The 22,808-nt window shown below is 58.4% G+C and overlaps 1 protein-coding gene across 1 annotated transcript; it reads right to left on the minus strand.

The window, feature by feature from the left end:
• Positions 1-950: 950 nt before the first annotated feature.
• Nubp1 (NUBP iron-sulfur cluster assembly factor 1, cytosolic) lies at positions 951-15,091 on the minus strand. Its single transcript, XM_026380019.2, has 11 exons — positions 14,548-15,091; positions 14,365-14,469; positions 12,901-13,034; positions 9,848-9,916; positions 7,981-8,013; positions 7,309-7,399; positions 6,423-6,577; positions 5,065-5,175; positions 4,736-4,838; positions 2,002-2,085; positions 951-1,199 (listed from the first exon to the last, which is right to left on the minus strand). Exons 1-11 carry the CDS (start codon positions 14,609-14,611, stop codon positions 1,141-1,143), a joined length of 1,008 nt encoding a protein of 335 aa, XP_026235804.1. The 5' UTR covers positions 14,612-15,091; the 3' UTR covers positions 951-1,140.
• Between the last annotated feature and the right edge of the window lie 7,717 nt (positions 15,092-22,808).

The raw sequence follows: 22,808 nt of genomic DNA on the forward strand, positions 1-22,808 counted from the left end.
TAGATCTTTTAAATCTATGGGACTCAAGCTGAAATGGCTGGGACCATCCCAACCCGAATGCCGTGCTGTGTGCCAGGACTTCGGTGGGCAGTCAGCAGGCTTCCCGGGCAGGACGGAGAGCCGAGCCGACTCTCCTCCCGGGTGACGCTCAGAAGCCTGGCCTTCAGGGCTCGAGACTCACCAGCACTCGGTGAGAAACGGATCTGGGCTGGTGGCCCAGGAGCTGGCGGAAGGGGCAGCCCCTGCCCCGCTGAGCCTGTGGTCTGGGTGGGCTCCTGCTGATGCCCTGAGGTGGCTGGGGGCACAGCCAGGCGCGAGCCAGATGCCCTGGGCTCTGCAGCCGTCACTCTTTGGAGGGTCTCACCTCCGTCACACAGAACAGATGCAAATCCAGCCCCCCCAGCCGCCCCATGTGGGCAGGGAGTAGAGGGCGGAGGAGAGCGGGCGGAGGAGAGCGGGGGACTTGCCCGCCCTCTGCGTTACGCCCAGAGTGGTGTGGAGGACGGGGTCTGCTCTTCCCTCATGGGCCTCGGTGCCTGTGTGTCTCACCCTCAAGTCACTGGAAACACCTGGAGTCCACATCTCTCAAAAACCCTGAGTCGTTTGTAGGTGACCCTGGAGGTCACTGGACATGCTGCCCACTTGCTAACGGTGCCAGACCGCGTGCCTGGGGGGGCTCTTCCAGGGACCCGCAAGGGCTCCCAGCCGCAGCACATTTGCCCAGCCCAGAGGACGCTCAGGTGGCTCTGACGCCGTCCACTGCTGGGCGATGTGGCCAGAGGTGCCACTGCTCTGCAGTGGGCCACGCTCACCCTCGGTTCCCTGCAGGCGTACCTGTCACCAGAGGCAGAGATGGCTTAGACGGGGTTCCGTGGTCAAGGGGGCTCCCCGAAGAGCACGTCCCGGCCCCCAGCCCTGGGTGTCCAGGAAGCAAGCCTCGTGGGACAGGATCAAGGAGACACTTTTATTTTAAAATGGCACGTGTGTAAGGAGTGCCCTTGGCTGGCTTCTGAAGAAGGTGGCAGACAGCTGGTCACAGTGTCTTCAGGACATGACTTCGTGCGGCGCCAGCGTCTGGTCCCTCTGTCTGCAACCCCACCTGACCCGAGTGCTGCCCGGTCCCCGGCTCTGTCCCCTGCTTCAGGAACTGCTGGGGCTCTCCTCTTTTGATTGATGGGGACTACAGAACTCCTGGATTTCTGGAAAACAGCGAATGGGCAGAGCGCTGACCTGACCAGCCCTGCAGGGAGCCGCCACGCCACAGCAGAACCCCGGCGGCTGATTCCCTGCAAAAGCCTGTCCCTAAGATGCCCTGAATCCTAGAATGTGACCCCAGTGCCTCCCACTGCCCACTGCGGTTGTAACCAGGGGCTGGAGGCCTTATGTGGGCCCATTCTGCAGCTGGCCCCTGGGGACTGCATGAGGGGACAAGTAACACCTGGCCTCAGCTGAGAGGTGGGAACTCTAACTTCTGGGACTGCTACCTTAAACCCAAGGCCACCAAGACTGCCTGTAGGTGACGTCTTTGCTTTGCACCCCGGGTTGGTGGTTTTTCTGGTACCGGGCATTGAACTCGGGCCTCGATCACTGAGCCACACCCCAGCCCTATTTTGTATGTTATTTAGGGAAGAGTCCCACTGAGCTGCTCAGCACCTCCCTTTGCTGAGGCTGGCCTTGAACCCGCGATCCGCCTGCCTCAGCCGCCCGAGCTGCTGGGAGGACGGGCTGCGCCACTGCGTCTGGCTTTGGGCCTGTTTCAAGTCGGTTTCTCACTGTCTTCCTGAAACGCACTTCCTCTGCCACGCGCCTCACCTCCCCGTGTCTGTTAAGGTACCAACCGGTTCTCCCCACGGACACCGGGCAGCTTTCTCACGGCGCCCAGGGCCACTCTGTCGTCCCGCTCCCCACCACCCGGGCCGCAGGCGAGTACTCCGTCCTCCCGCCCAGCGCCTCCCGCCGCTCCCGGTCAGCAGGCGTCTGCGGTGACAGACACACACTTACTCTGAATTATGCTTCTGTAGGCTAAGGTGGCTGGTGAATCTGGGGCTTCAATAAAGAAGGACTGGCCTTTGTCACAGCTCTTACCTTACAGAGGAGAGAGACAATGAGGGCCAGGGAGGACATGGCTCGGCGAGGCCCGGGGCTTTCTGTGCCGTGGCAATGTGGTCTGGAGCTGCCAGCAACGTGGGGACCTGCGACCTCCGCTGTGTCCCTGTGCCCTCAGAGGCCCTGGCCAGCATTTCCACTCTGCTCTAAATCAGGAGGGGATGCACGGGAAAGGCAGGTTCCAGGGCCCAGGGAGGGCCTGGTGGGCCTGGGAGGGCCTGGTGGGCCTGGGAGGGCTGAAAGGGCCTGGGAAGCCTGGGTGGGCCTGGGAGGGCCTGGTGGGCCTGGGAGGGCCTGGGACGACGGCCTGGGTGGGCTTGGTGGGTCTGGGAGGGCTGAGAGGGCCTGGGAAGCCTGGGTGGGCCTGGGTGGGCCTGGTTGGTCTGGTAGGGCTGAGAGGGCCTGGGAAGCCTGGGTGGGCCTGGGAAGCCTGGGTGGGCCTGGGAGGGCCTGGTGGGCCTGGGAGGGCCTGGGAGGGCCTGGTGGGCCTGGGACGACGGCCTGGGTGGGCTTGGTGGGTCTGGTAGGGCTGAGAGGGCCTGGGAAGCCTGGGTGGGCCTGGGAGGGCCTGGTGGGCCTGGGAGGGCCTGGGACGACGGCCTGGGTGGGCTTGGTGGGTCTGGGAGGGCTGAGAGGGCCTGGGAAGCCTGGGTGGGCCTGGGAGGGCCTGGTGGGCCTGGTGGACCTGGGTGGGCCTGGTTGGTCTGGTAGGGCTGAGAGGGCCTGGGAAGCCTGGGTGGGCCTGGGAGGGCCTGGTGGGCCTGGTGGGCCTGGTGGACCTGGGTGGGCCTGGGAGGGCCTGAGAGGGTCTGGTGGGCCTGGGAGGGCCTGGGTGGGCCTCGGAGGGCCTGGGTGGCTGCATGGTAAGCGATCAGCTGGTTCTTTGAGTAAAAAGGCAACGAGTGCGTATTGTTACAAAGGAAAAAGTACGGACACAGAGGGAAAATACAGTGAGAAGCAAATCCAAAAAGGTCCTAGTATTCTTGGCACCCTTCCAGAAACGCACACGCAGCCTCTCACACTCACAGCGCAGTGGGCGTGTCCCACGCACACCCAGGCCTGCTGCCTTCCACCCCTAACTTCATCTTCAAGGTCACCTCAGGGGAGCGACGGCTGGTCCTCGCCAGCTGTGTGGCTCTGGGCTCCAGGCCCCTGCAGGCCACACCCAGGTATCTGGAGGGCCACGCATGACCCAGGGGAGACCTGACCCCAAGGGGGACGGGCTCAAGGACGTGCTGGTGGCTGAGCCGTGTCCCTGGAGCCACAGGGCACCTGCAGGGGCTGACACCCACCCCCTCCTCACGGCACAGGCGTCCCCTGTCCACCAGGCCCAGGACCTGGGAGGACAGAGGCACAGGCTGGTGGGACGTGACATGAGCTCCATGTCACTTGTGCTTGTTCTGGCCCTGGCTCTGGGCTCCGAAGGGAGGCTCCTGTCACTGAGCACCACCCTGTCGGTGGCCACTGCCGGGTGGTGCGCGTCCCATGGCCCAGGGGGATTTCTGGGCCTGGGGGGATTCCCACCCTCACAGCTGTCCCTGAGTCCCTTTCCTCAAGGAAGGTCCCCAAGCTGTCTTCCTGGGCCTCCTCCGGGCCACCTCACTCATCCCTGCAACCTCAGTGCTGAAGGGCATGACCCTTGCCCTCCCGGCCCTCCCTCCCAGCGTGCTGGCACACGAAGGCCCACGGGCCACTCGGACCCTGGCCACCGCCCCTGTGCACAGCGCTGGTCCTGGGGCCCCGCAGTGCAGCTGCTGCTTTGCCGCCCTGACCGCAGCGCCTCCTCCAGCAGGCTGAGCGGGCATCGGGGGCCACTGGTGCCTTCCTCCTCTCCCTCAACTCTGCCCCTTCTTTTCCGGGCCAACGCCCTGAGCCAGGCCGGCCCTGACCTCCCTGAGGTGGGCCACCTCCCCATGTGCCCGCCCCGGCACGCAGGGCGCACGATCCAGCACCACGGCTTCTCCTGCCCGACAGGGGGCCGAGCGTGAGGCCTGGTGCAGAGCCCTCTGCCCACGGGCGCCCACCCCTGCTTCCGCTCTCAGCCCCAGGTGCCTCTGCTGGACGGGACCACCTGACCCCATCAGCGAGTCCCACCACAGGCTCAGATAACGGGGTCAGGAGCAGGGCCTGCCCAACCCCTCAGCAAGCCGCAGGAGCCCAGGGTGGCGACGGGGCTCCGTCACCCGCGTGTCTCCCAGGCCTCGGGGACCACGTGTCAGACACTTGTGGACCATGGTCCCCACACTGCAGGTCAATGCCAACTGCTCATGGGGAGTGGCGGGCTGCCAGGAGTGGGGACCAAGGGGTCCCTGTGGGGCTTCCACGGAGGCAGGTGGCTGCGGATTTCCTCCCTGAAGGGCCCCCCTCCCCCGCAGCCCCACTCCTCCTGTCCCCTCTGCCTGATGCCTCTTCAGTCCCCTGCCACGCCTTCCTGAGTGACCGCTCCACCCCCCTCACAGGGTGTCACTGCTTCTCCCTGACTGGCCTCAAGGTGGCTGGGGCGGGAGCTCCGCGGGGTCTGGCTGACTCCAGGGTCCCTTTCTGTGCTGGCCTGCGTGGCACCACCAGGGGTGAGCGGCAGTGAAGGCCCACTCCGTGACAGCGGGAGGCAGGCCGCTCCAGTACCCACCTATGTGCGGGTCCAGAGGCACTTTGCCGAGGAGGGGGACCTTGAGGTCCTGGCACATGGCCTCTGCGCCGCCCGTCGTGGGGGGGAATATCTGAGATTCTTTCTGTGAGGAGAAGCAGAGGGGAGCAGGGTTCGGCTTCAGTGTCTGCAGAGACAGTTCTGAAACCGCTGGACATTTAAAAGAGCTCGCTGCATGCAGAACGCCCGCCACCAAAACGTCGTCCCCTTCGCAGAGACAGAGGCTCTTAATCCAGAGCCATTTCCCAAAACAACGGCAGCAGCAAACCAGCCTCCAGGAGCCAGGCCGCCCCTCCCCTTGCACCCCTCACCTTGCACTTGGGGCAGACGAAGCCGCTCATGTTCTCCACCACCCCGACCACCGGCAGCTTCACCTTGTGGCAGAAGTTGATCTCCTTCCGCACGTCCTGGAGCGACACCTCCTGTCAAGGTCAGACCCACAGGTGTCCGGTCAGCGCACAGGGGCCGAGGCCTGTGTGGCCCAGGGGGCTGCCACACGGTGGCACCTCTTGGGTGCCCGTATGTGACAAGTCCTGTTCCAGCTGCCCCGACTTTCCAGAAACCCCAAGAGGGTAGACCAAAAGCCAGGAAGCAAAGGGAGCGATGGAGCATGCCGAGGAGGGGCGGGGGCGACGACGACTTCCCAGGCAGGGGCCAGCGCCCTGGGCCGTCAGGCTGGAAGCCTGCCCCTGAGGGTGGGGCTCTGCGGGACTGGCCACGCCCCTCTCCTCGTGCCCCCCTCCTACGTGCCCCCCTCTCCTCCGTGTCCCTCTCCTCCACGGCCCCTCCTCGGCGCCCCTCTCCTCTGTGCCCCCCTCCTCCGCGCCCCTCTCCTCCACAGCCCCTCCTCGGCGCCCCTCTCCTCCGTGTCCCTCTCCTCCACGGCCCCTCCTCGGCGCCCCTCTCCTCTGTGCCCCCCTCCTCTGTGTCCCTCTCCTCCGTGTCCCCCTCTCCGTGCCCCCCTCCTCCGCGCCCCCCTCCTCCGCGCCCCTCTCCTCCACGCCTCTCTCCTCCGTGCCCCCTCCTCGTGCCACCTGGCCACCTTCCCTCCACCATGGCAATCCCAGCCCTGTGGCCCAGATGGGGCCGGGGTCTGGAGTAGTGTGCTGTCCCCATCACCATGGACAACAAGGACAGGCAGACTGTGGCCTCCTGGGTCACCTCAGACACTGCTCGTCCTGGTGCCACTTCATTGGGCACAAACATCATCCAGCCCCTCCTTGTGTGTCCCATCCGACGTCATTCTAGGGCCACCCACGAGCTCTCCGCGCCTCCCTGTCTACAATGGCCGCTCCGTGGCTTCTGTTCCCCAGCTCCCCATCTCCTCGTACCTCTGTGGCTTGGTGTCCTATAGACACACCTGTTCCTTTGTCAAGAGTGCCACCTAAACAGCCGTTTCCCACAGCAGTGCTGGGTGGGGGACTGGGGAAGGGCTGGCACCTGCTGGCTGCCGCTCTCCTGGGATGATCGGCGCAGTGGGCTCAGCTGCCTCTGTCACTGCTTTTCTGGGTGCTGGGATGAACCCAGGGCTTCTGGGAGCTCAGCCCAGCCGCTGGGACCCGCAGCCCCGGGAGTCTGAGCGCGAGGCTTCTGCAGGTCCTGCCAGGCGGGGTGGGCCGAGGACCACGGGCAGGAGGAACGCCCTCGGGCTCCACCAGCAGCCACCCACCTGAGGAGTGGTGACGATCACGGCCCCGTCGATGTGCGTGGCGGCCAGATACTGGACGACGGACAGGTGCTCATCAGAGGTCCCCGGCGGGGTGTCCACCAAGAGGTAGTCCACGTCTCCCCAGTCCACGTCACGGAGGAACTGCTTGATCATGCCTGCAAAGGAGCCAAGCTCGGCCTCCCTCCCTTGGCGGCCGCAAGGCCCTGCAGAGCAGCTGGGGTCTGCACGCGAGCTTGGCGTGTGCTCCACGCACGGTTCCCACCCGGGGCGGCACTGTCCCCAGGGGGCACGAGCGGAGGTCTGGAAACATGTTTGGTTGCCAGGTCTACACCATGGCTAGAGGCCGGGGCACAGCTAGAACCCTGTCCGCCCTGCCCCGAGGAACTCATCTGGCCAGTGCCCGCAGTGCCCGCCGAGGTGCCCACCCTGATCGCAGTGTCGTGCCACAACCTCCTGTCTCGGGACCGATCAACCTGGTGGGACTCCCCCCTCACACACCTCTCTCTCTGACACAAACAAACCACTACAAAACCACAACAAAAGTTAGGCTGGGTGAAGCTCAGCCCTCGCCTCGCCTGCACAAGGCCCGGGTTCAACCCCCAGCACCCCAAAAAAAGAATCCAGGACATTCTAGATGGAGGAGAGAGAAACTCACACCAGCTATTAAAAGTGACATAACGGAAGCTGGCGTTTCCTGCTCTCTTCAACCAGGGAACACGCGAGGCACCAGAGCTGACAGGGGAGCCGCGGGCGCAGGCAGCTCGGGTGAGCTCCTCCCAGCCCCGGGCCCAAGCCAGCCCCTCCAAAGCCCCACAGGTGACTGCTGCTCTGCACAGGGTGGGATGTGAGGCCAAGAACGCGAGGACAGGGACAGCAGGGTGCAAACCGTTTTTCTTTGGTCCCCTCCAGATGACGGCGTCGTCAGGGCTGCTGAGCAGGAAGCCCACCGACATCACCCCCAGGTTGTCTTCCACATACTGCGGGGGGGGGGGGGACGAGGGCAAGACACGCTTTACCAAAGCCACAGGCTGGCCACCTCCCTGGGTCCCGTCTGGGCCTGGGCAAGAGGCCGCCCTGCCCTAGGAGCACATTCGCTCTGAGTCCTAAAACCACGCTTTCATACAAGGTGGACACACCAAGGGGACCTGAGAGGGGCACCGTGTGGCCTGGCTGGGGGACCGTCAATCGAGCTCAAGCAAACACCTGTGGTCACCTCAGCTGTCCTGATCAGGATCAGCCACGGTGGCCCCTGGGGCCAGACGCAGCCCACCATCTGTGTCTGAGAATAAAGTGTTACTGGAACACGGCCAGGGTCACCCCGTCACCTTAGCACTCTGGGCCATGGCACGTGGAACGAGGTCCACAGAGGACACCTTTACCCACCCTGTACAGACAGGTCTGCCCCTCCCGGTCTCCGCGCCCCTCCCATGCCTGGGAGAGCGCCTCTGGAGGCATCCATGACGGACAGGTGGCTGAGAAAATGGTGGCCAACCCACCGCCCATCCACGTGCACACCTGCCCTGCGCAGCACCTTCCCAGGGAGACAAGGGAAACTCACCACGGGAGACCAGCCCGAGCCGCTCTGGTGGACCTGTGTGAACACGGGGCGGTGAGTGTGGGAAGTCACGTTCGCTGGTCACACTGCGCGCTCAGACAAACCAAGCAAAGACAGTCTCCCGACACACAAGCCACCGCCGTGAGGAGCGGCACTAATTTCGTGATGGGGTGCACAGCCGGGCGGGGCGGGGTGGAGGTACAGCCAGTCAACGCCCTCTGCTCTGAGCTGGGTTGTTTTGAAACTGCCTCAGTCTTTAGTCAGAACCAAAATTACTTGGGTTCAAATTTAACTTTGCGTCTGAACTTTTTTTAAAGAGTGAGATGGGGAGGGGTGGGAAATGCAGCTGACCGTGGAGCAGCAGGCTGCTTCCGCCACAGCCCAGCGGTAAGGGGGCTGCGGTATGGTGGGTTCCAAACCTGTCCTGTCAGGGGCTTGAGGTTTGTACCCAGCCCGCTGCTCCCGCGGCCAGCGCTCAGTGCAAGGTCTGTTTTTCTTGACTGAACGGCTTTACTGAGACGTGATGCACACACAATCCACCACTGAGCGTGCGCAGTCGGTGGCTTTCTGAATATCTGTAGAGCGGTATGACTAGCCACAGTGCCATTTAGGACACTTGCAAGACTCAAAGAAACTTGCACTCCTTAACTGTCACTCGCAGTCCCCATGATGTCCCCAGCCTGTGAGACCCCTCGTCTACTTTCTGTGGGCAGATTCACCTGCTCCGTTTTTTTCTCACAAACAGAATCATACAATAAGTGCTCCTGTGCGACTGACTGAAGTCCTACTTAAAACCCCGTTTACTACTAGCTACAGCCATTTGCCAAGTTGTTGGTCTTAAAAGAGGGATAAGCGTGACCAAGAGAGAAGAAACAGTCACCTACTACCGTACGTCGACCTCATCGTTTAAAATTTTCCACTTCTTTCTTTTTATTGAGATGGCCTCTCGCCCTGTTGCCCAGGCTGGCCCTGAATCCCGGGGTCAGGGCTCCTCCTGAATTCTGCCTTCTGGGTTAGCGGGGACACGGCGCGGCTGCTGCGCCTGGTTGAATTCTGGTCTCTCAACCCCGGGTGAGCTCGGGCGGCGCGCCGCTCCTGCCCAGGTGTGGCCTGCGCACTGGCTCCGAGGCCGCTGGTGGAGGGCCTTGGGATCCTGCTGCTTCTCAACCACAGGCAGCCTCTGCCTCCCTCCCCCAGCCCCAGACGCAAGCCTGCAGCCTCAGGGGAGCCTCCAGGGCTGGCGCCCCCTGCCTCAGGCGACCCTCCAGCCCCAGGGACATGGAGGACACTGGCTCCATGGGCCCAGGGCGCTCTTCTCAGCTCCCGCCCACCAGCTGGCTGCTCAAGGCCAGCCTCACTGAGCACCTGGCCCGACCCTCTCAGGACAGCCTCTTGCTCTGCCTCTGCCATCTCCCCCCCCCCCCCCACGAGGCTTTACCAGCCTCCTTCACCACGGACTCTGGGCACAGTGCCCAGCCCCACTTCCGTGCACCGCCCTGGGGGCATCCTCCAGGGAGGGCTGGCCCCTGCAGAGACATGGCCCTGCCCCACCCCTGTCACTCCCCTGCCTCAGTTCCCAGGGCAGACCACAAGGGAGGAAGACTCCCTGGCTTCCCCGGCAGACAGGCGAGCTGGCCTGGAGTCCGGGTGGGGAGCTCCTGCACCTCCCGTCTGCCCTGTGCGGGCTGCTTCCCTTCTCTCTAAGCGGCACTTCTTGAGCAGTGGGGTGGGCTCCAGAGACGATCCCACCCCCAAGTCCACGCTTCTGGTAAGCAGGCGAGTGGACGACTGCACAGCGACCTGAGTTAGCCGCGTCTTACGCCTTGGGGGCCGACTGTCTGGGCTGCACAGCTGCAAAATGTAGTGTTACCTGTTCTCCTTCCAGGCCCATTATCTTGGGAATCGACGGCCCACAGATATCGATGTCCAGAAGAGCAACCTGGGGAACAAGAGAGCAGTGGGCACCACCTGGGAGCACACCCCTCCAGGCCTGGGGCAGGGGACAGCAGACAGAGAGGGACGGGGTCAGACTTGGAGCAGGCAGACTCCCGCGAGGGAAAGTGTAAGGCTGACCTTCCAGGCCACCAAGGCAGAGTTCAAAACTGCCGGAACAAAGTTCACCAAGGCTGTCCCCACCCGCCCCCACCTCAGCCTGGCCAACTTCCTTTGGGGTGATCTTCTGGACAGAGCAGCAGGTCCGTTGGAGAACCAGGTTCAGTCACTGCTTATTCAGCCCTAGGACGTGGGTAACATGACCTCTGCCTTACAGAAGACGAAACTAAGGTTCAGAGAGGCCCAGTGACTTGTTCAGTGTGCCAGGAATACAGCTGGGACACAGTCAAAGTCCTCAGTTCTTTCCCTTAACCCAGGGGTCTGGAATGGAGGGCCAGTGCAAAGCTTCCAGCTGACCTCTGACCAAGACACTTGCCCTGGTAACCTGACGGTTAGCAAGCTTTCAAAAAAGAGATTTACTGTAAGAAAGAAACTGGAAAAGCTCTGCAGGTGACTCAGCGCAGTCTCTGAGGACACCCTCCACCCCCAACACCCGTCTCCCCTGTCTATAAATAAGGCAGGGCTGAGATTCATCTTGAAGGCTGAGTGTCTCGGATCCAAAGTGCGGCATCTCTGGGTGACTGTGTGGCTCCCCTCCTTCGTTCTCTCAACATCCCAACCCGTGCCACCAGGGCAACCCAGCCGGGAAGCCCCACCTGGAGCTCGCCACGCCTCTGGCGCCCCCTGCTGGGCCAGCGGACAGTGCAACGGGCTCGCTGCAGGAGCCGGGCTGCTCTGCCCCTTCACCTGGTGCCTAGGGTCCGCTGGACAACCCAGCTCCACGCCATTCCCCCAGGAGCAACCTGATGGATCCCCACAACCAAGGGTGGGGACGGAGTGAAACAATGCGTGGATGCAAGTCACCTCGAGGGCACCCGAAGGCTGTGGACAAGTTCCTGTGCCCAGATCCCAGGTGAAGCCCCCAGGTGAGTTGTGGAAGATGTCGCTGTCCAGTAACCACAGTGTTCTGCTGAGATTAGCCTGGGAGCCCTGGTAAGGGAGGACGCCCGCACTAGTCCTCGCCAGGACCCCGCGGCCAGCCTCGGGAGTGGAGGGTCAGGGAGGGCACTGGCTGCAGTTCCACGGGGCTGCAGGGATCCAGGGCTTCCCTTTGCCCAGCTCCCTGAACTCCCCCTGAGAAGGGCAGACGCTGGGCCTTGCAGGGCAGTGTCCCCTCACACTGTTGCTGCTCCTCTGCCTGGACCTCTGCGCTGTGAAGTGAGTGCCCAGGGCCACTAGGCCCCGCGGGCTCTGAGCCTACGCGGCTTGGGGCGGTGGGCAGATACTCCAGGCCCCAAGCACCCAGCACTGACCTCAACGACACAGCCCGCCTTCTGGATGAGGTCCTCTGTGTGAGGCCAGCTGAGGCCCTACTCCTCCTGCCTCCACGACTCACACACGCCCTGGGCTGCTGGTGTCTCCTGGTCAGGGTGTCTCCCCCACTGCTGTCTCCTGGTGCCAGCCCCTTTCCAGGTCAGACAACAGGATGGCCTGGCACAGTGAGTGCTGAGCTCCTACCAGGTGGCGGGTGACGAGGGACAGGGTGTGCCACCCTCCTGGTGGACAGAAGGACTGAGGGCCGGGAGAAGTCTCTGCTCCCATCCACACTCAACAAGGCCTCTCCAGCGTGTGCCACGAGCCAACACTGCCCACTCTGCAGACGGCGCTGTGGGAGCGGGTCTGTGCAGGAACAGCACTTTCCACGTGCTTCTTTTAAACCACCTGTGCATAAAGAAACCCGCTACCCAGGGCTTTCCACACCGGGTGGCGTTTCCCTCAGAGCACTGCAGAGTCTAGGTGTGTGCGCCACAAACACTTCAGCAGAACCATGTGTGTGTGGGGGGGTGACGTAACTGGCTGACTACTGGGCCAGGGCAAAGTGCGCCTGGGGAGGCTGTTTAAGAATATTCCTAAAAGCTTCTGAAAGCCAGGATTACTCTGGATAATATGATTGATCTGAGAAAGCAGATTTCTTGACCACCCCACGGGGCAAATCTGACCCTCAGGCGGCCAGAGACTGCTGCCTACTCCAACAAAGAAATCCACAAGGACATTTTGCCCTCTGCACTGTGCGTGAGGTGAGCTGCAGCACAGCTGAAGCAGAACGTGCCACCGTGCTCCACACGCCAGTCATGGTGTGCAGGGACGGCTGATGGTGGAGAGTCCCGACAGCCTGCTGCTGGCCCTGTGCTAGCGCTTCACCCGCCCCAGCCCACTCAGTCCTCCAGGTCCCACTTGATGGATGAGAAAACGGAGGCACGGAGAGCCTGGTAACCCGCCGGAGGCACAGCAGGGGTGTGGACGGAGCTCGGATGTGGGGCTGGCCACCCACGACACTTCAGTAGAGTGGACACATGGACAGCAGCCTGGGTGATCTGGGCTTTCAAGCTCATGCGAGCACACTACTCAAGAAAAAATGAATGACCTAGGACGAGGGTCAGCAAATGTCTTCTCAAGGGCCAAGAAGAAAACATTTTATGCTTTATGGGCAACCAGGGATCATGTGGAGGTACTTAGTCATGGTTTAAAAGGAACCATTTAAAAACGTAACGCCACCCTCAGCTCCCAGGAGATGGTCTAGATTTAGCTGATTACTGTTTGCAGGTTCTTGGCTTAAAGAAAGCCCAAAAGAGGTTAATAAGGAAGAAAAAGAGGTCTGACGTAACGGAACAGATGCTCAGCACACAGCAAAACGTCCACCTGCCACCCCTTTTCCCTTTCTTGGTCACAGAACCCAGCATCATGCTTCAGCTAACGACTGGGCAGTTCCCTTTCTCTCTGCAGGGATGGTGCCAAGTCCCGCTTTGTCTAAGGACTCCATCAGGAGCCCTCAGACAGAAGGAGCCTTCTCCGGGTTTTCCCAGGTCCTACCTGTGTGTTTTCGTCCTCCGCCAGGCCGTGGGCAAGGTGGGCACTGAAAGTGCTCTTCCCAACGCCGCCTTTTCCAGACAATATCAAGATCTTGTGTTTCACGGTCTTCATTTTCTCTTTGATTTCCTCTATGGCTAGAGGGGAAAAAAAGCCGTTCAGGTGACAGAGTCCCTGCCTCAGTCCTGAGTGTCATCCTTCCAAAGGGCTAGAGGGAACTAAGTCCTTGGGGCTGTTTCAAAGATCCTGTGTGAGACTCCACTTCACCAATGGTAGTAGGAAGAGCTACAGAGAAAATGAGGCTATTGTCACACCTGAAACTGTCTTCTTGGTTTACATGTCTGCCCCCCCAAGAAAGGGAGCGCCATGAGGGTGGGGTGATTGAAGTCTTCACTGCTGTATCCCGGGATAGAACTTTGCAGATCACAAAGGTTCACAACCTGGATGAAATTCCCAGGGGACACTTGGCAATGTCTGGAGACATTTTTGGATGTTACGAGGAGGGGGTGCGACTGGCATCTAGTGGGTAGAAGCCAGGGGCACTCCTAAATGCCTATAGCACAGAACAGCTTCCCCAAACAGAGCAATCAGGCTCCAAACGTCACTAGTGCTGGGGCCCAGAAACCGTGACAGGCAGTGGGCCTGTAATGAGCTCCTGTAATGGACAACTGTCACCTGTTGTGCTTTCAAGGCTTCATCTTGTTTCACATTCTTAAAGTGACACTGCGAGACCACTGTTTCTCCATTTTTGACGAGGCTGAGGCTTTTGCTCAAGGTGTTTGCAGTGGACCCCAGAATTCGCCCAGTGTCTCTGAACTCCTTCAAGATTCTTTCCCCAGCCTCCTGCTTTCCAAGCGCTCTCCCCACCTGGGGATCTGACCTTCAGGTGCTTGGTGATGTGATGGCTCGCTCTCCTGCTGCTCCCCCTCATTAAGCTAAGCTCCACTTAGGGCAGCGACCATCACAGCTGTCCCCCAGCACAGAGCAGTGTGCCTCGGAGGTGGTTACATAGGGTTCTGCTGAATGAATGGGAGACAGTCTTCAAAGGAAGAAACTTCTGCCTGGCTGTTCAGCGAGGATTTCAGTCCCCATCCGCTCCGCGGTCCCTACTGCCACTCAAGCCTCGGGCCCACCCCTCCTGGTTTTTACCACGCTCCACCGCCCTCGGACTCCGCCCCTTCCCAGTGTCCTTTTGGATTCCGCGCCGGTCACTGATCTCGCAGGCTCCTCCCCATCTCCGCCCCTTCTCCCCCGCCCTCATTCCTAAAGCCCGCCCCTCGCACGAGGACGCTCCCCGCTGCGTAGATCCTAAGCCCCGCCCTCTCGATACGTACACAGTACGGCCTACCCCGCGCCTGACGTTCCGGCCTCAGGTCCCGCCCCTAGCACCGCCCCATTCCTCTCCCAAGCCCCGCCTCTTCCGGGCCTGCGCCTTTCACTTCCCGTTCAGGCCCAGGCCCCGCTCACCCGGGTCCGGAGCGGCGCCGGCTCCAGAAGCACACAGCCGCTGGTTGGGACATCCCTGACAGGAGGCCCCCCGGCCCGCCTGGGTACTGTCAGCCCCGGGACAGTCTGAGCGGAGACAAGATTACAGTTAGAGCTGCTCGCGACCCTTCAGCCCCACCACCCACGCCCCCTCCGCGAGCTGACCGTGAGGCACCTCCTCCATTCTGCCGCTGGTGTCGACGCGCTCACCGGAACCCGCGACAGGCATTTCCGCCTCGCGGGCCCCATCTGACCCTCCAGCCCCGCTAAATAAGTCTCCGAAATGAGAGGACTCTGCGCATGCGCGAACTCTGTGCCGGGCGGGGCTCTTTTTTCTGCGCGGTCTAGGACCGCTACGGAGCCTGGCGTGGTCACTTCGACAGGTGTCCTGAGAACCCAGGCTTTGCCGTAACCTGACCTCAGCACTGTTTTCATACCCAAGAGGTCGATGTGGTTAATACGCAGTCTGCAGGCAGGTTTCCTCGATTGTTCCAAAGAAGCTCCTTTGACGCCCGCATCCTGGATTCAGTCAACCACCGCACGTTGTGTGCTTGCAGTTGTACACTTGGTGCATATACTTTGTTCCTTCGTTGGTAACGTGGAGCGTGGTCACGTGGTAAAAGGAGGTTCTGCCCAATTTCTGCAGTAAGTGGAACCGAATGTAATAAAGGACTCGGGGGTGTGCCCTGAGATGGTCTGATTATCCGTTTTTCTATCGACTTTTTTTTTCCTCTCCCTGCATTTAGCATCATCACCTGCTCAGTTATGTTGGTCTTTGCAACCAACATAACTTTGTGATTTTCCCCAGTCCTATTATTATCTGGATGGTTATTAACTGGCATTCCTTTAAAAGAAGAACTTTCTGTTCCTAAAGACTTAACTATGGACGATCACCAACCCTTCCCCCAATACAGCATATTTGTCCAGTGAAGCCTTTTCGAGCCCACCCCCATGTCCTTCCGTCGCTGACCCAACCTCAGGGAGTCTGTTCTTGCTTTCTGACAGGCAGGTGTCCCAGGCGCTCCCGCGGCTCTCACTGCAGTTACTTTCCCAGGGCGCCTGGTTGCTCTCAGTGGAAGGCAGTGTTTGGAAACAGACCTTTGTGTGCCTGTGGCTGTTGGAGGATCATTACTTGCAGGTTTGGCACAAATGTTAATGAATGCACAAACTTCACCAGCCCTGGGCACTAAGAATAGAGATACTCATTTGTCAAATAGCAATGTCACCCATCACCACCAAAGTTGTAGCCCGCCTTTTTTTTGAACACAGTATTTGCCAGCTATTGTGGGTATGTTTTGAATGTGAATTACCTAATGCATTCATTTCAATAATCCTATCTGCAGGGTCCCCGACTCCATTTTGGGAAGAGGAAACTGAGGTTTAAGACAGAGCTACTTTCCTGATGTCCCATGAGTGGTAGTGGGAGAGAGGGGCTCAGGGAGAAGAGCCCCCGCTGTCTGCCTCCAGAGCCTGCATGGTTGGTCTGTGCTTCCAGAGGACTCGGCCCCTGTATTCTCTTTGGGACAACAGATAATTAATCGCGTCATTACCGTATGATTAGGGGTATGCAGAAGAGGACTAGGGTGACGGGGTGGAGCCACATCATCTAAGAGCCTGAAGACACCAGCAGGGACAGGTTGGGGGAGGGTGGCAGGTGTGTTTCCAGTGGAGCCAACAGTGTCTGAGCCTGGAGGGCAGGGGTGATTCTCCTGGCGGGTGGGGACTGTTAGCTCCATTTTGCTGGTGACACAGAACTGCTCCTGGGCTTGCAGAGCCTGGATTCCAGGAAGCTTCATACAGGGCCTGGGCACTTAACACAGGCCCCGCGGGCAGGCCACGTGCTTACCAAAGAAAGGCTTGGAGGGGCTGAGAGGCCTACCGAGGGTCACACCGCCCTCTGGAATTCTGACCACAGGGTCTTTTTCCTCCTGCCAGAGATGGCCTATTTAGGTTCTTCCTGATGCCTCAGACATTTCCCCACAGGTTCCTCCAGCTGTTTCCAGCAGAGACACCACCTTCCATCTCTCTTTGTGCTTTGATGGCAGGGGCCCTCCCACTCAGTGGGACTGTGCACAGTGACAGGGAAGAAACGCCTGAGGTTTTTCAGTCTGTCCCTTGCTCCTCACTCCTCCCCCACCCCAGGCTGGAAAAATGGTTGAGTATTCCACCCCGAAAAGTACAAGAGGAAATGCACCCCAGCCTCGCTCCAGGTCTCCCCTCTCCCCAGCCAAACCCCTTTCCCACTTGGGATGGAATTTTCCACCCTTGTTGACGGGAGCAGAAGGGCAGAAGCGAGGTAAACAGAATCCCCCACCTCGCGAGTGAGAAGGGCTGGCCCAGGGATCGGCGCGTGACTCTCACTGGAGAGTGATCATATTTACTCAAGTTCAAGGGCCACTCAAAGCAGTGCCCCCGAGGCCCTGCTGTGGGTCGTTCCTGGTTACTCTTGCATGTCCACCACATCATCTGTCGTCCAATGTGATCCTTCCTCGTCTCTACCTCCCGCCTCTGCTGCTCCTCAGTTCAAACCAACTGTCCTGACCCACACTGTTGGGTTTTGTTATGGTTTTCCCACAAGCATATCCTGTGTCCTCAACTGCTCAGTCAGTTCCTGCTTCTGGTTTCTTATCTGCGCAAATGGCACTCCCTGCGCTAAGAGCTCAAGCCACAGACCTGAGTATCCATTGGCCTTAATTTCTCCATTTCCCCTGTATCAGCTACCAACTATTTGATAACAAGTCAACGTGACGTGAGTGGTTTAAACCAAATTGCTCCTTACTTCTCATGGATCTTCTGGTTTCAGGGCTTGCTCGTGTGGCTCCCTTGAGCAGGGAGTTGTCTGGAAGGTCTGACTGGTTCTTCCACGCGCCACCCAGAAACAGTGCCTAGACACTCGCTCACCGTGTATCAGCCAGAGTCAGCCCCACGAGCACACCCCAGAGGCACAGGAAGTGCAGTTTCACAAGCCGGGTCAGAGGAGCCCCAGACATGTGAATCTCCCAGGGTTCCCCACGTCTTGTCTTGGCCACCCATCTTCCATCCTGTCCCACACAAACCAGCCCCATTCTCGTGCCCACTAACCTTGGATGGCTCCTGTGGCCCCAGGAAAGAGTCTGCTTTCCCTCATGACGTTCAGTGGTCCTCATGAGTCGTTCCAGCTTCATGTCTTGCACAGGCCCAACAGTGAACACTAAGCCCTGCCGCTGGACAGCCGGCCTTCCCAGGCCCTCTAGTCATTCCTCTGTTGCTCATGCGGGCCTGTTTGCCAGGAGTGTCCAACCCGGGCGGGTGTTGCTCATCCAGCATTGTCCAGTCTCAGCAGCCTCTCCTCACGGACGCCGTTCCTGGCCTGTGCAATCGACTGCTTTCCCTTTTCCTGAATATAGTGTGTTCCAAAAGCCTGGGCATACTTTTCTATCCTGATAACTTCCAAAGTATGACTGCTAGGAACAAAACAAAAACCAGCACTGGAATTTCGTGCAAATTTCCTTTACACTTACTTAGGTTCATGAATTTGAAACACTAAATTTAAATTATTTTATGAATTTCAGTCCCTTTGGTTTTGAAGTAGTCCCCCAAAGACCTTGACCATAATCAAGCTTCTCCAGGAACCATAATCAAACTTCTTGTCAGCAAGATCTTTACAAAGAATGTCAGCAGGATTTCTGCAGAGAGCATTGTGATTTGAAGTTTGTTTCTTTTCTTTTCTTTTTTGGTAAATGCCAGATTTGCAGACAAAAGTCATGGTAGACTGTCTCAGGGGAGTTTGCTGTGCAAAAGCCAGGTCTCTTTTTCATGGTAAAAACTTATGAAACCTCTGTCAGACCTAAAATATGGGACAAAGAGTCACTGTTCTGTGCCCAACCACTGCCGTTCACCCACCCACTGAGCACACGTCTGAAAGAATTTCCAGACTCAGGGTTCTTGGATGAGCCCCTCAGGAACCTCACAGCTTAAGTACACCTCTTTCCTGAAAACTTTCTCAGGTGTGCAGCCTCATCTCTCCCAGTCACTGTAAGATGGTGAATAAGACTGAAACAATAGATGTGTCTTCTTTGTTCTAAGTTTACAAACAACATGTAAAGGACTTAAATTGAAAAATGATTTTAAATAAGTTAGAAAATGATGGAGAGTAAAATGTGGTTGCTAGGAGTCGGGGTGGGGTGGGGTGAGTGGGGGAGCCCGGGGGATTTTTAGGACAGTGAAATCACTGTGCTTGACCCCGTGGGGGACACGTCTTCTACATTTGTCAGCTCCCACAGACTACAACACCAAGAGCAGCCCCCAGTGTAAACCATGCACATCAGTAGGTAAGAGTGTGCCCACGTGGGTTCACCCAGGGGGGCAAATGAGCCAGTGACAGGGAAATGGTTTCCACACACCTAAAAGTACTCAAAAAGCAAACTCTTAATTGTTAGATACGTTTATACTTCTGAAATTATTAAAGCTTCAATGTGCACTTTTAGAACACCTGTGTACACCGTCTCAGCCCAGCTGCTCATTACTATCACCTTGGGAGTTCTCAGAATACATATGCCTGTGGCCCCACCCTGCACACCTCAGACAGGAAGTGGGGTCTGGGCAGCAATGGGACCACAGAATAGGGTAGACTACACAGGGGTTTACCGAGACACAAAGGTGTGCAAATTTGACCTCACTTCTCATGAGCTGAGAGGCATGGGGCAAGCTACTTCGTCTTGCTCTCATTCTGCTCCGCTGTAAAACAGGGATAACAGCAGCATTTGTTTCAGGTGGTTTCCAGGGGTTAATTAACACCTGCACAGCATCCCCAGAGTACGGACCTAACACACATTGTGTCTAAATAAATTTAGGGTTCTAGGTTAGAAAGGTAGAGACCAGAAATTGAGGCCAAGGCGAAGAAAGTTGTGCCAATCACACAGTAGATTATTGGAAGGAACAAGACAAGGACCGAGGTCAGCTTGGTTTAAATAAATAAATAATAGCTGCCCATTCAGCAGGACAGGGGCATTTTAAACAGGTGCAAGTGGTCAACTAGTCATTAGAGACTTGCAGAAGGTGCCGGAAGTTCCCCAATTTGACCAGTAGGTGGAGATGTTCCCCTATCTATGATAAGGAAATTTGGCAGTGGAAACAAAATTTAAGTTTAGGAGAACTTCCTTAGGACCCAGCAAAAATATCCTCCATGTCTTGCCTTAGTGTGTCACTCTTTCCTCTAACTTCTTGAGTTATGACAACTTTTAAAGTGCCCTTGCCTACTATTTCCACTATCGGTGTTATTCTGCTTTGGTTTCGATTGAGCCCTCATTATGGGTTATTTTTTTCCTGCTTCTCTGCATACTTGCTGAATTTTTTTTTATTGGACGCCAGACATTGTGAATTTGACCTTTTTGAGTACTGAAAAATTTTGTACTTTAACAAATATTTTGATCATTTTCTAAGACTCAGATAATTTACTTGGAAACTTTATTATTTAAAAAATATTTTTTGAAGTTGTAAATGGACACAATATCTTTGTTTTATTTATTTTTATGGTGCTGAGGATCGAACCCAGTGCCTCACACAAGGGAAGCAAGCGCTCTGCCACTGAGCCCCATCCCCAAAACTTTATTATTAAAAAAAAAAAAAAAAAAAACTTTTTGGAACTGAGTTTTGAGGGGGTTGGGGGTAGGGATTGAATTCAGGGACTCTTGACCACTGAGCCACATCCCCAGCCCTATTTTGTATTTTATTTAGAGACGGGGTCTCACTGAGCTGCTTAGTGCCTCACTGTTGCTGAGGCTGGCTTTGAACTCAGTGATCCTCCTGTCTCAGCCTCCCATGCTGCTGAGATTACAGGCAAGTCCCACGGCCCCTGTCTTGGGATTGACTTTTAAGCTGTGTTATATGGGATCAGAGTGGCATAAGACTAGAGCTAATTTGGCCCTAATATTGAGGCAAAATCCATCTAGGTATTTGACTTGATGCAAAATAAACTGAGTTTTCTACTGTGGTAGATCCAAACTACTGTGGGATCGGGCACTACTTGGAACCTGTGTGAGCTCTGGGGATCGCACCAGGAGTCCTTTCAGATGATTCTCTCCCTTGAGTCCTTTCAGGTGAGTGTTTGCTCACTCCTATGCTCTGCTCAGTGCTCAGCCGAAGCCTGAGGGCACCCTGGGCAGAGCTCCAGGTGCATGCTCCGTCCACACTCTGGCCATGTGGAAGCACCACCTTCCCAGCTCCGTCTCCTGAGCTCAAGAACATCAGTGGATGCTGCTGGGTCTTCCCGTGCCTCAGCCTGGACGCCTTCTCCAGGCCATCCACTGGGGCAGTCACAGGACTCACCTCCCAGGTCACTTTCCCTTGTGGCTCGATGTCCAGAACCTCACAAATCATTGTTTTATGTACATGGAACATTTTTGGAGTTGTGTCATACAGGAGGGTAAAGTTTATCCTTGCTCACTCAATCCTGACCAGCAGTGGAAGGCCCTTAGTCACACACACACACACTCACACTCACACACACACTGATGTCTGTGGGTTATACAGGCAGCATTATAACAAAGATTTATACATTTTGGCTTTTATGTTGTTTGAGGAATAAAATTCTAAACTTTAAAAATAAATAACACACGGATATTATGTGTTCATATTATAAGAGCGTGTATGAAATTGTATGGAAGGCTTTGATGGAAAAAAATCTTTCTTGGTGCCCCACCCACCCCCTCCACTCCTGCTGGGTCCCAAGTCCTGTCACCCGGGAGTCCCCCCAGTAGTGTTTGTGCCTGCAACCCCACGGCTCTCCCGGGCGCTCATGCACTTCTCACATCCCGCAAAGCTTTGCCTATCATCAGATCCAGGCCTGGCCTCCGTCTTTTTATGCTGCACTGTGTCCTTAGATGCCAGGGACAGCTGGTCAGTTCCATTTGTCTTCACTGTTGCGATCAAAGCAGCGAGGGGCACAGGTGTGCATGTATGTGTGTGTGAGCAGGCGAGTGTGCCTGTGTGCTCGCGTCTGTGTGAGCACGCATGTGCTCATGGATCTGCAGGTAGATTCCTGAGATGGCTGCATCGCTGGACGCCAGCCAAGGCCTGGGCTCGAAGCACCAAAAACACACCTGAGCCTGAGCAGAACCAGAGCTCTGCCGTGGGTGGGGTGCAATGTAGTTTCTGGGTGACACGAAGTGACAGGGATGCCGAATTGAAGGCCAGCAGCTTCCTTCTGGATTTCCCGGCTTTCCTGTTTGAGCGAGGTGAGTGTGAGTGTGAGTGTGAGTGTGTGTGTTCCTAGCTCACCGCTTGGATGCCTGCAGGACAGCGCCTCGGGAGGTCCCCGCCTGCTGCAGGGGGCGCCCACGCGGAGGTGGGTGGCCCGGGAGACTCTGCTCGGCCCCTCGCTCCCACCGTCCGCTCGCCGACAGATGGCAGTGTCCGCGCTCGCCCTGCAGGGGCAGGAGGCTGTGGCCGGTGCCCGGAGGGGCTGAGCGCACGTCCAGGGAGGCCCGCGGTCGTCTGCGGGGGCTCCCCGCGCCCCGGAAAGGGCTCCGTCCTGTACCCAGCCCAGCCTGGCCCGTGGTCAGCGCGGTGTCCAGGGCCTCCCGGGAGGCGCTGTCCCCATGCACTCGGCCTCGCCCCTCTCCAGGGGGCGCCCGGACTCCGTGTCCTGGGTCCCCCAGCCCGACACACCCGCACGCCCCCCCCTGCGTTCCCACTGGCCACCATCTCGGTTCACACTCACACTCATACCCCAGCCACACGCGTGGGCACACTCATCTTGACTCGCTCACCCCTGCCCCCTCACACGCCTGGCAACACACCATGGCACCCGCACACACCCGCACACACTGCCCTCTCCACCAACCTGGACCTCACTGCTCACCCCCACTCACACCCCCCCACTCACACCCGCTTATAAACCCACACCCACCCATTCTCTCCTCCACATGTTCCTTACACGCTCATGCAGTGCACACTCCCATCTGTCACACACACACACCGCTGGTGTGTCCCCTGGCCCCATTCAGGCCACAGTGAATGTGAGGATGAGAAGAGTCTGACCCTGGCCTGCCCCTGCCCTCTCCTCACCCCACTCCCCCCACCACCCCTCCCCCTCCACCCTCTCCCCTCTCCCCTCTCCCCTCCCCTCTCCCCTCTCCTAACTCTCCTCTCCCCACCCCTCTCCCCTCCCCACCCCTCTCCCCACTCTTCTCCCCCTTCTCCTCCCCACCCCTCTCCCCTCCCCTCCCCTCTCCCCTCTCCCCACCCTTCTCCCCTCCCCACCCCTCTCCCCTCTCCCCACCCTTCTCTCCTCCCCACCCCTCTCCCTACTCTTCTCCCCCTTCTCCTCCCCACCCCTCTCCCCTCCCCTCTCCCCACCCCTCTCCCCTCCCCTCCCCTCTCCCCTCTCCCCACCCCTCTCCCCTCCCCTCCCCTCTCCCCTCTCCCCACCCCTCTCCCCTCCCCTC

This window comes from Urocitellus parryii, chromosome 9 (genome assembly GCF_045843805.1).
Source record: "Urocitellus parryii isolate mUroPar1 chromosome 9, mUroPar1.hap1, whole genome shotgun sequence".
NCBI classification, from domain to species: Eukaryota; Metazoa; Chordata; class Mammalia; order Rodentia; family Sciuridae; genus Urocitellus; species Urocitellus parryii.

Excerpts from the sequence above, each read along its gene's own strand:
- Nubp1 (XM_026380019.2), bottom strand. The coding sequence starts at position 14,611 with ATGCCTGTCGCGGGTTCCGGTGAGCGCGTCGACACCAGCGGCAGAATG. Across the intron at positions 2,086-4,735 it reads GCCTCTGGACCCGCACATAG|GTAAGAGCTGTGACAAAGGC; the intron begins GTGGGTACTGGA and ends CTCCTCTGTAAG. Across the intron at positions 1,200-2,001 it reads CTACAGAAGCATAATTCAGA|AAATCCAGGAGTTCTGTAGT; the intron begins GTAAGTGTGTGT and ends GCTGTTTTCCAG.